Source organism: Poecile atricapillus, chromosome 6, assembly GCF_030490865.1.
Source record: "Poecile atricapillus isolate bPoeAtr1 chromosome 6, bPoeAtr1.hap1, whole genome shotgun sequence".
Taxonomy (NCBI): domain Eukaryota; kingdom Metazoa; phylum Chordata; class Aves; order Passeriformes; family Paridae; genus Poecile; species Poecile atricapillus.
Window position 1 is genome coordinate 20,798,002 of NC_081254.1, and position 12,431 is coordinate 20,810,432.

General features: G+C 41.4%; 1 protein-coding gene across 2 annotated transcripts in view; it reads right to left on the reverse strand.

The window, feature by feature from the left end:
- Window positions 1-5,516: 5,516 nt before the first annotated feature.
- The window catches only part of TMEM273 (transmembrane protein 273), a 30,895-nt gene continuing 23,980 nt past the window's right edge, over window positions 5,517-12,431 (reverse strand). For both annotated transcript variants that reach the window (XM_058842089.1, XM_058842090.1), the window contains exons 6-7: window positions 8,472-8,498; window positions 5,517-7,704 (exon numbers count right to left, since the gene is read on the reverse strand). In XM_058842089.1, the coding sequence (XP_058698072.1) occupies window positions 7,701-7,704; window positions 8,472-8,498 (31 nt within the window). In that variant the 3' untranslated portion in view covers window positions 5,517-7,700. The remainder of the gene's footprint in view (window positions 7,705-8,471; window positions 8,499-12,431) is intronic.

Genomic DNA, 12,431 nt, shown 5'->3' on the forward strand with positions numbered 1-12,431 from the left:
ACTTGGCTGTAAATGGATACCAGTCATTCCAGCTGAGAATAGTGAGAGTGATAAAAAAAGTCTGTGATAACCACCTTAGTGTTTTCATCAATGTGGTTTACCACGGAGTTGGCATGTGCCAGTCTGATGGGCTGAACTGCCTTGGTGTAAGTTGTGGCTATTTTCCTACTACTTCTGCTGAGAGATGTGTGTTTCCAGTGTAAGCAGATTTGTCTTGTGAAAGAAACAGAACTAATGAAGTCACCTTCCCAACACATTTGGTTATGTGCTCGGTTGATGTTTGCTAAATAAGGCCATGGATCTTAGTAGGCATCAGGAAACCTGCAAAGAGAGATCTGAAGAAGGCTCCAGTCTGGGAAAAAGCTTGAAACAGGGCTTTTTGTCCTCTTTTTCTAGCTGCTTGCCTTTATGAAGCATGCTGGAATGTAACTATCTTGGAGGCTTCTGCTCTTTTATCAGGTTCTGATAGAAATTGGCAAATCTGTTCAAACGGCGGGAGGAAGCCGCCTTGGCCTGAGCTCCAAAATTCTCTGAAAGAGATTCTGCAAATCATAGCACTTTTTGGTGGATCCATGTAGTCAAACATGAGTTCTGAAAGGATCTGCCATGGGCAGGTTGCTACTCAGTGTGCTGGGAAATACCCTGAGTCCAGTTGTTCAAGATGACCAGTCAGGAAACTCTGGATCTGTGTATGGCCAGGCTGCAGCCAGCAGGATGTGGGGATCAGTCTGCTTTAAGTGGCTCTTCACTTTCAGCTCAGGCAGAGTCTGGCTGACCCTGCTGTGGTAAAACAACTCACATTACTTTAAAATCTGCTTCTCCACTTATGCCTTTTAACCTCCATACAACTCAATTGCTTTGATTTTCTCTTGATTTTCCCCCAGCACGAAAGACACTGATTTTTACTCTCAGTATGTAGTTGCATTGACTTCTTTAATGCCATTACATTAGTATCAATGGGCAATGTCCAAAAGGATTAAAAGGCCCAGAATTTCCAAAAGGAAGCAGAAGAAATTCTTATCAGGTAGGCCACAGTCAGGTACTACTGTTAGATACTGGGATTTTCCCAGGAAATTGCAGGATGGGAAACAGGAACTTTGAGAACTGTGAAGAGGGTTAAATCCAAGTTAAATCCATAAATTCCCATAGTGTATAGAAATTCTGCAAATAAATATGTGAATATTTATCTTTTACACTGAATTCTTGGAGTTCTTACCCAATTCAGAGAAAGCCTCCTATTCTCCATAGTCCTTAAGCATGTGCTTAACTAAAAGAAGGGATTTTAAGAATTTCTGTGGAGCTCTATGTATTTCCTATCAGCTGCTTCCATGTGGGAATCAAGCCATTTATGTACACAGTTCCTGACTCTGGGGCAATTAAAATCTCAGCCATAATGTTATATTAACACAGAATCCGGTGTGCCTAATGACATATTAAATCTTCCTAAATTATAGCTAAATTACAAAAAGGACTAATTTACCAAAACCAGTTACTAAATGTTTAGAAAAGGAAGCTAATTGAATTATCCCTTGTTTGTCAGAGACAGATAATCTCCTTGTGAGAAATCTCATTTTTTCTGAAGCATGATTAATTGCCCTGACTAGTCAGAGATTATGACAAATTATGCAGGAAAAGATAATAGATAATAGTAGGAAGGCTTAGGAGAATAGAACTAGCAGCTCTCATTTGGTTTGGGGCTAGGTACTGCCTCTGGATATCCCCAGATCCTTGTATGGTCTCTTTGCTGCTGCTGCTGCTGGAGATGAGCCTTGCTGCTCTCACAGCTGCCCTCTGCTCCTTTCCCTGACATGCTCAAAGCCTCAGCCCGATTCTGATCAATAACATCACCTCCCCAAGAAGGATGCCTGAAAAAAACATGTGCTTTTAGGTCAATGAATGGTTTCTACTGAACAATCAACGACATGAGATGTAGTTTTAATTTTCCTTTAGTCGTGGTAGGAAGGTGTTTATGACTCACACAGAAGGTCCAGTCACAGCTTCATCCTCTTGTTTGAAGAGCCTGGCAGGTGTTGGAACTGAATCAAAAGCTTATTGGTTATGTTAATGTTAAATTGCATAGGTTTGAGAATAATTTTCCATTTGCACCATCTTGTATGTGTAGATCATGTTGTAATAGGAACTAGATTTGAGTTATTGTCTCATTAACATTATTTGGAAAATGTTATACATTAGATCTGCAGTATTTTATTAATGTGCTCAAAAGCAAGGTATATTTAAAATTATAGTGGGTGTTGCCACAGCCGTATGACTTGAAGACTTAGTGTCTCAAGTAGAGTATCAGATAGTGCAAAACTCACAAATTAAATGACTGTTGGCACCACTCTGCTTTTTCTGTTGTTCTGACTGCCAAAACAGTGATTTGACACAAGTTCACATATTCTGCCTTTCCCTCTGCAATCACTTTTTACCTCTTCCCAACATCAGTTAGTTCTCTCTCATATTTAGTTCTCCTTTATATCATCAGTTTGCTTATAAAAAAAAACAATTTCCCAGGCATCCCCAGCCAGTCCCTGTGAATCTACCACTGTTCACAGTTCCATACCACACACATCCAGTCATCTCCTCACACCAGGGCCCCCTGAGGTACCTGAGAGCCATTCCAGTTCTACTTTGGGCACTGCATCCCTTTGGCAGGCAGGAGCACACAGTGGCTTTTTCTTCTTTTGTGCTTTGCACGCATTTCAGGGTAGCAGCTCCTTTGAAGGGGTCCCTTCAGGAGTCCTTGGCCTCTCAGCACAACTTTCTGTTGCTTCCCTGGTGTCACTCTAATGAGTTTAAATATGAGGCAGCTTAAAACATACAGAGGTTGTTCCCAAAACAGGTGAATAGTCAGTGGTTTGTATTCATTAGAGCATTTCAGTCAGTTTTAATCACAACAGAATATGTTAGCATCTGGTCCCAACCCTCCCAATCCTCCCTCAGTACTGCCGAATAATTGAAGAATATGATTAAAGGTAATTATTTTAATTGCCCATTGACTGAGGAGGATTTCTGATAGTGCTGGATAGTATCTGTTCTGTAAAGGAAAGGCCTTGCCTGCATCAGGACAGATCTCCATCAGCGGTGGTGCGAGAGGTGCAAATGAACCCCCGTGCATCCTGCAAGCAGCCTATGGATTTTAGGATGGAGAAAGGGGGCATGGAAAGGAAACATGAGACAGACTTTTGTCTGAATGCAGAAGACAAAATGTGTCCACTGTGCCACTTTCCTTCTGATGTATTTGGGTTTGTTATTAGCTCACACAGTGTTCAAGCCCAGTGCAATGTCACTGACTTTGCTGAGGTTCCCTTTGGTGCAGCTGTCAGTGAAAGGACAAAGTTTGTCTAGGAATTAAAGCCAGAAATATGAGAAGTGAAACCATATATATTCAATAAGGTGAAATACTTAACACCTAACCGCTCCAAAAGCAGCATTTTTGTTGGAGGCAGTAGTAGAGAATAAAGATGGTCTATTAGGTAGCTCACACATGTTGAGCTTGGAAAACTTTGTCTGTATTCTTTGCTCTGCTGATCCTGCACTGGCCTTTGCTGCAACACTTAGGCTGCTCCGTGTCTCATTTCCCCTCTTGGTTAAGAGTGAACATGCCTTCTTAGGACTATGTGAATTGCTTTCATAATGTGCAAGCATGAAAACTTGTACAAATTCACTGATGAAGTGATAGGGAGGGCAAAGGCCTTTGTGATTTTTTATGTGTAACTATATAGTATCTATGGAATTAACCACTACTGAGAATGGAGGAAAAATACACAAGAAAACAAATTCAACACTTTTGGCTTAGTGACACTGAGCAGAAGTTTGCTGTAGGGCAGTAGGGTCTTTTAGGAGAGCATTGGCACATGCTTGCAATGTTGCTGTGACAAAGAGGCTATGGAAGAAGGTGGACCTCTGTCAGACCTAGGCTGACTATTATAATATTCCCTCTATGTAATGAGAGCAATTTTCAGAAGTTTGAAGCCTCTATTGGTCCTATTTGTATAGTACAAATATCCTTTCTTTATCAGGTCTGCTAGTTAGGTGCTTTCTTTGCTTGTGTTTTCCCATATTTGCTTGGTGAGTCAAAGAATTTTAATAATCTTTTTTATTTGATTAAGTGCAGTTGTGAGAAACAGAAAAAAATATTCCTGGCTAAAATTATCTGAGTTTTCATTTACAGGCATGAGAGAAGCTAAGAAAAATTCATATTGCAAATGTTTTAACTATTGACATTTGCCATCCTTTCTGTTTCAGAGGAGCTGAATCAGACTCTCCTCTTTCTCATACTGCTTAGAGTGGATTTATATCACTGGGGTCTGATTTCCAGGACTCCACCCACATGCACTTTTTTATTATCCATGCAGCTGTACTGAGTCCAGTGGATTTTTGCCTGATTTATTATCATGTGAACAAGGGCCACAACAAGCTGTGTGACTCCTGCAGTTAGTTTTGATTTGCACCGATGCAACTGACAGGAGGAATTGATTTGAATGATCTCACTGTTGCTGTGGCACTTGCATTGTAATTAAAGCCAATGCTGTGTCATTATCTCTTTAGAAACACTTGCTGTGCCTGCACCTCTTAGCTCACTTCTTGTGCCTGCGACTGTCTGCACTTCTGAATAACTCTATTCAGGAGCATCATTATGTTGCTGGGCATCTGCTGGGAAGGGACTGAGGTCCAGCATGACATGCTGGGGCATGTGTCCAAACCCTGGCTCTGGAGAGCTTCCCAGTGTTACCCATTCAGGGGAGTGCCTGTGAGCCCAGGGAGAGCACGGGGTGCTTAGCATGGACAGGCAGAAGCTGTGCTGGACAGGCAAACAGGCAAGTGCAGGTAGATGCCTGTTGTGCTCGATGCTGACTGCCTGGGCTGAATCCTTGATCAAAAATCCATGGAGCTAAGAGTGTCTCTTGTTCAGTCTTTTGACTGAATGCCTCCCAAATGTTCCTCTTTCATCTCATTTTCCTTCACTGATTATTTCCGCGCACTGCTGTGCAGCTTGGCCTGAATTTAGGAGCTGCTGATGCTCCAAGTGTTGCTGGTAAAGCTGGTTGTAGGAATGGACAGAACAGCAGCTCCCAGGTGACAAAAGACTGCAGCCCTATGTAAGTGCCCCAAACCTCTCAGTGACAGCAGAAGCAGTAGCTCTGAGGGTCCCTTGTGCCCAGCTGTCTTGTCTCAGTATTGCTCATCCTTCTCCCATTCTCAGGGAGCCAAGGCACACACCAAAAGGTTTTGAGAAATCATAATCTATTCACCACCCCAGCACACTTGCCTGATCAAGATTACCAGCCTTAATTTTCCTGGCCTTTCTCCTCTACTGCTTGTAGCTTAGCATTTCTTGTTTATTTTTGTCTTTATTTCCCATAGTGTACTGAAATGATGTGTACTGAAACATTTGTTCACACAAATAAGGGAAGGTGATAGCTTTCCTCCCTGACCACATGCTCTCTCTTCTGTTCCAAGTCTTAATTAAAATGATACTACAGGAAGCAAATCAATTAACAGATACCGTACAAGATGCTTTATTCACTTACACATGTACACACAATTACTTACAAGTATCACATTACTGCTTTAGTTTATCTGTTAGCAAATGCTGCTAATGAACTGCAGTGTTACTGAAATGGGCAACAGACACCGAGGAAACCAGGGAAAGTATTCCAAGATATTCCAAGATATCATTCTTCTTTCATAATAAATGTTACATTTTGTTGTTCAAAAGGTATGGAAAAATTACTATCCAGTTTCCTTTGCACATTTGACCTGCTTTGCAAAAGTCAAAAAATGCTCACATTGAAATCCCTTTAGTTACAAGTAGTACAGTAGCTTATTCTTTATAAAACCAAAATTCTGATGTATCTGCTCTTATGCTCTAACAGTATGTTTCCTCTAAGTCCCTGACCCAGCACATCAACTCTGCCTGATCTGAAAGTTGATTACTGGATAAGAGACCCTGTCTCCATGATATTTCTTAATAACAGTCAGAATTTCTAGCTTGGACTTCAGTCTTACGATTGCTCTTTTTTTTATTTCTTTTTCATTTTTTATTTTTTCTTTTTTTTCTTTTTTTTTCTTTTTTGAAGTTGGATTAAATCTCTTCTATAAGTGGAGAGCTGGAAAGAATTTTATTTATTATGATCTGCCACACTGAGAGCAGAAACAGGTAAAAAAGTGAACTTTAAGAATGTGTGTAAGGTGAGAGATTTAAAAAACCCACATGTCTATAGACATTGGCTTGCGCTAAAAGCTTATCAAGATCCTCTTTATTTACAGGTTGTGGTCTTTGGACCTGGATATTGATAATTTGCAATAAAACAGTGTAACGTTCTGTTTGGAGTCATCCTGTAATGCTACAACATAAAGCTCTGCCTGTGAAATATTGGGATATTACTTAATTAAGTTGGGCATGCCATCTACCTGAGGCCCCCAAGCCTCGAAGCTCTGCTGGGTTTCCTGAGAGGAGTTGAAGGAATAGCAGAGGATGCTGGCCAAGAGTTCCCAAAGCTCCCACAGCTGACATTGGCTGTCCTGTCTTCACAAGGTGAAAGAAAAGCCTGGCTTAAAATACAAAAATCTTCCTCTTTTCTTGCACCTTGTGATGACAATATATTATATACAGCATTCTTGAAAGAAGAGAATTAAACAGAACAGAAACTACAGCATTATTTTCTGAACTGAGACCAAAACCACTGACTCAAAGCTTTGGTAAAAGTTGGAAAGTGTTTACAGAATAACTTGGGTTTAAATTACTTTAAATTATTTGAACTAGTCTAAATGTTCTGAAACAAAGCTGGAATTTTTCTTCTCATCATTCCCACTGTAACAAGCTTGTAATTGGAGCCAGGCAATGCAATTTTGATGTAATCAAGTCCACCAGAACATATAAGGCTAGAACAAAAATTAAGGTGCTGGGAAACTGAAATTATTCACAAACTCTGACTGAACTTAGTGCATTGTTTTATTAAAAAAAAAAAATAGGGATAGGGAAATTCTGGAAACAACAAATTAGCTTGTTTGTACAGTGTTGACATGAATGATCAACAGAACATGAAAAACATTATGTCAAAAATTAATTTTTAATTTTAAATGGCCATAATTAATTTTAAATGATTGAAAACACCAGCACCACCTACAAAAGAAATCAGTTCTAGATCTAAAAAAGATAAAACTTTAAATTAATGACATGTTTTCTTTCTAACACAAAACATGTATTTTTTGAAATAAATGAGAAGCCTTGTTTTGTTTTAACCTCAAATGAATGATTTTCCAAGTTGCTGAAATCATTATTCAATTATCTTGAAATATGGGTGTGACCATGAATTCTGCTGCTGAATTACATTGACACCTTTCTGATTACCTGGTATTTAACTGACTTTAGAAATCAATCGTGTACTTATCACAGAATAAAGAGGATCTATTAGTGAACAGACCTCATCTATTTTATTCTCCTCATACATTTCCTTCATGTACATGCTGAGGGGGATTGCAGGTCTTTTGGGTGCAGGTGATTGAAGTTAGCTGCACTGTAAGCTCTTCCTGTAAACAATCAATCAGCCTTTCAACTAAAGAACAAAGAAAAGGATTGGTATTGGTAAGATTCCTGCCTATGCACAAGAGACTTTTATTGATCCTCAGACCAGGTAACTGTTGATGCAAAAGAGTTATTGATCTTTATACTTTGATTTCTTATTGCATTGCTGTCATCTGTGAAAAGAAAGAAAAATTACAGGTTAACAATAAGTCTCTGGCTTTAGTTTTACCTGGACTATCCCAGGTTAAACATCATTGTAAAAGCTGAGCTGGGAAATGCTCAGATAAAAAACACAGGCACTCTAGAAAATTATTAATGGAGATGCTGGAGTTACATTCATGAAGTTCCTTTCACTTAACTTTTCTTTTACTGGATATTTCTTTGTACCTTTGGAGGCATCTGGTTTTTGTAAGTGAATTAACCAAACAAATGCATGCTTGTGGCTGTTGTGGTGACTTCCAGATGCCCTTGTCACTGCCAGGTAGGAATCCCCTAGCAGCAAGCCATGCACTTTTGGGTAGCATCCCAGTGCTCCCTGTATTGCAGACACTGGACTATTGTCATTTGGGGTGCTTCCCACTGTTGCCACAGAGTGGGGAACAGCTCCTGGATCCCTTTTGTGGATGCATCTTCCCAGGAGTTTATTACTTCGAGTGCCTGATGCTGTGGGGCAGCTGCACAGGGCAGCCAGCCTTGCAATGTGCCTTACCTTAGGCCAGGTAAAGCACTGGGAAGCTGTGGGACAGCAGAGCTAAATCACATCCTTGGTCCATGCAGAGTGCCCAGCAGGTCCGGGCTGGCAGCAGGAGCTCAAGTTAACCCCACAGCCTTTATTGCTCTGTGTCCTTTCCCCAGGTGGATGTGCCTCTACAGCTTTGGGTCTGCCCAGCACTTCCACTCCACCATCCTGTGCCACCAGCACCCCCTTCCCAGAACATACCTGCTTTGGCTTGAACCTGTGTTTGACCTGCAAAGTGTAGAGAGTGAGCAATTAATTGTGACTTTCGGAGCCATAATCAAGGATGAGAATTCAAATGAGTAACACATTAGAGTTGCAGAAATGCGGGAACTTTATCTTTTCTTCACTGCTCTAAATCTTTTATTCAGTTTTGCTCCATCTAGTGTCAGTTCTTGGGAACGCGATCTTATCTTACAGCCCTCGACTTGTTTCTATTAAATCTCACGACTCCACAGGGGAAACGAACTTCATCGTAGTCTCATTCCTACAATATTTTTTAAACATTTTCTGGTATCTTTGCTATAAAGATGTTACGGGAGATTTGGTGGGCAAGGACAATGCTTCACATAATTTGCCTCAGCCTTTTTTCCTTCTCTAAGAGAAATTTTGTCACTCGTGTCTTTTAGAATGCTCTGCCAAAATGTTCTGTTCATGTGAAATTCACTGCCCTGTTGGTGTCTGTAAGACTGATTCTCATCTTTCCACTCTGACCTGGGCATACAGTCCATGGGAGACCGTGTGGTGAAACACAGATAGACTAGAATCAGACATCTTTTCTGTTCCTTTTCCTCCTTATTTCTTTCTCAGGTTTGGGGCTGGGGTGAGTCAGCACAGCTCTAAGGCAGCAGTGCCTGCACTGTCCTGCAGCACAAGCACAGCCAAGTTCCCATTCTGCCTGCTTTGCCCAGCCCTGGGGAGCTTCCAGGGCAGCCAGGAAAGGTGTTTGCTGGAATGCAAGGACAAAGGCTCACCTGTACCTGTCTGCAGACTGGTGTCCACACTGGAGGTACCAGGGGCTTGTCTCAGCCCTCCTTTGCCTGCACTGGTCTGGCACTTTGCAGGCACAAGGAATTTCTTTTAGTGACAGCTCTGACATTACCCAAGAGGTAACAGTTATGCAATAATATTTTTCAGCTTGTTCCAGTTTGTGGCAGCCCTTTCCCAGAAAGGAGAGGCATTTCAGAATGTAACCAGGGGCCTGACATAGGCTGTGCTTATGAACTTGTCAAAAAACCCTTCACACAAAATAACAGACTTTAGCCTGTGAAGTGCTACACAAATTTCTGGTCTGGATCTGTAGCCAATTTAAAAATACAGTGAACTTTTCCCACTTCTAACAACAGATTAATACAGAACAGGCCAGTGCAAAGTGATAGGAGCTAACTGAGGTGAATCAGCAATAGATTAGGTTCAAGGATGCTCTCCTACCTGTGTCACAGGAGAAGAAGCTGTCAGGGAACTGCTAGGAAGGGCAGTTCCTAAGTGATTGCCTAAGTGGTCTAATTCTAAGTAACTCAATTCTCTGCATACAAAAAGAGAAAAGAAGAGACTGATTGGGAGGCCAGTGCTCTTCTCCAGGTAGTCCAGTGCAATCAGTAAGTTACCCCAAGAGAGTGGCTGTCTTGCTGATGCTCTTAGACAATCTTCCTATTGTTGACAATGCCAGTTCCTGCAAGTCCAGCCTTGCACCTCAGTTGTAGTATTTTACCATCTCCATTGTGCCAGGTGTCCTTCAACAACCTGATACCTCTGAAAATTATTTTTGTGTTCTACCACATTGATTTTTGGCAGGGCCAGTTCCCTGAAGGAGTAGAGAAGGGTGACTGCCTGAGAAGAACATACAGCTGCGCTGGGAAGGGGGTGAACCATTTATCTAGAGATGGGACATCCTTTGATCCCATGCTTTGCTCTCCTCCAGGGAGTCATGGAAGCTCATTCAAAAACACTTTAAAAAGTCCATTTCTGCCTACAGGGTTAGTTATTCTTCTTATCCCCAGCTTCCACCTCTCCCATGCCAGCACAAGCATTTCAATGTCTGTGTAGTAAATAAGACTTTCTTGGGAGTGGGCCAGGTGTTGTTTTAATGCACACACAGAAACACACAAAAAATCCCAATTACTTTTCAGGCAGTGATTTTCTGTGTTTTTCCTTTAGAAGACCGTACAAATTTTCCATTGATTCTGTAAGTCTCTGCAAAGTGTCTTTAAACTCCCCTTAAATCTGTATGAAAAGCTTTTAAGCCTATGAACTTCTGTGAACTGCTGAGAAGTACACCAAGCATTTGCAGCCTACAGGGCAGAAGTCAGCATCACTTTGTGGTGTGATGTGAATCAAATCTTTGATTTCTTTTAGCTTTCTATTTGTTCTCTGACACCAGGCTGTAAAGTACACATGGAATTCGGAGAGTGGATGATTATAAGCAACAATCAGGAGAAAAACAAACTGCTGTACTGATACTTAGTACAGATTGTACAAGGCAGAACACTTGGACAGTAAGAGAGCGAGGAACTGAAATGATGTGATAGACTGTACACATGATCCTAAAAAAGGATCTGCAAATAATCTTATTTTCTGAAACGTCACTGGCAAAATCTCCTAGGTTCTGAAATTAGTGATTCCTTTTTCATAAGTTTAATGTGAACTTGTGTGCAGAAATTAAATGTGATACATGAAAACCTGTGAGCTGGAATATGCAGGAGCTCTAATTCGATGCTGTTCTTGTCTGACTAACACCTGTGGCACTCTTGAGTCTCCTGCGTCAAGAGGCCTTGGTTTGTGTTGGTTTTAAGCTGTCCTTTAGCTATCATAGCAGCTTTCATTCCTACCTAATCCCATGTTGTCACTTCTCTGACAAGCCCTAAGCAACACAAAGCTACTCAGTTTGTTTGGCAGACTCATGCTGCCAGGGAGCAGGAGGCTCTTTGCTCGGTGGCATCTAATATTTGAGTTACCCTGGGTCCCTGTTGACAGGGGTGAAGAGGGTACTCTTCCACAAACATTTCTCCTTTTTTTTTTTTTTTTTTTTTGTATCCAGACTTGCAGCAGCTCTAGGGAAGGGTAGAATTACTCGTTTAGTGCTGGAATCATTTGCAAGTTTGCCAGCAGCGACCACGATGGCTGTGGAAGGAATTGCCTCTGACAGGTGTCTGAATATTACCAGGAAAGCATTCTCCTGACTCAGCAGGTTTGGCACCAACCCTTACAATCAAATTATTTTGAGCTATTCAAGACTAGCCTCAAACAGTTGCACAGAGGGGTAGGAAGGAGTAAGGATTCTTCCCTGTTTGGCAGCTGTGAAAAGGTCAACCACAAAGGCAGTCCCCAGACCCAAGAGGAGAACCGGCGCCCTGGACCAGGTGTCCTCCCAGGGAATGTGGAGGGTGGCCAGAGAGGAGCAAAAAATAGCCAGAAGTGTGGCTCTGCCCATCAGGCTGGTAGCTGGCATCAGTGAGGTATGCTGTATCCTGGAAACGGGTTTAATGAATTAATCTCACCCTAGCAGTTTGTGCCATACGTATGTGTGTGTGTATGTATGTATATATATATATATATATATGTAACTGTCTTTCAGGGGCTGTGTGTGTCTGTATTCCCTCAATCCACGAATGGTGCTAAGGGAGCCGAGAGCCTACAGAGTGTCTTACTGCTGCTTTTTAAAGCCCTGCTGTCCCCAGCATAATGCAAAGCTTAATGTCCTTGCTTTTGAAGTGTGTGATAAAAAGATTAATTTCATTTTATGGAAAGGGTAACCTGAGCCAGTGACTTGTCGAAGGTTGTTTAGAAGAGCAAGTTCAGCTAGACAGGGAAGTGACAAAAGTAGGAAGAAAAACCAGTTTACTTCTCGAGTCACTGGTGACTACTGCCTCAACAGAGAATGGATATTGACATTTTGTTTATGCAAACCTATATGTACAAGGAGCTGAGGCAGCCATTTCTGCTGAGATCATTTGCCCATTTTGTAACATTTGCACACACATGGAGTTGTTTAGATCATCTCTACTCATACTTAAATTTATTTGCAATAGCATGCATTATTATGGCATTTGTGAAGCTTTAAACATTTTCCACGAAACTCAGTTCCCAGGGTGCATTCTGAGGAAACCTAAAGCAGTGAATGAATACAGCCTTCAGCCTTTTGACCACCCACTAATCCCTGCAGTG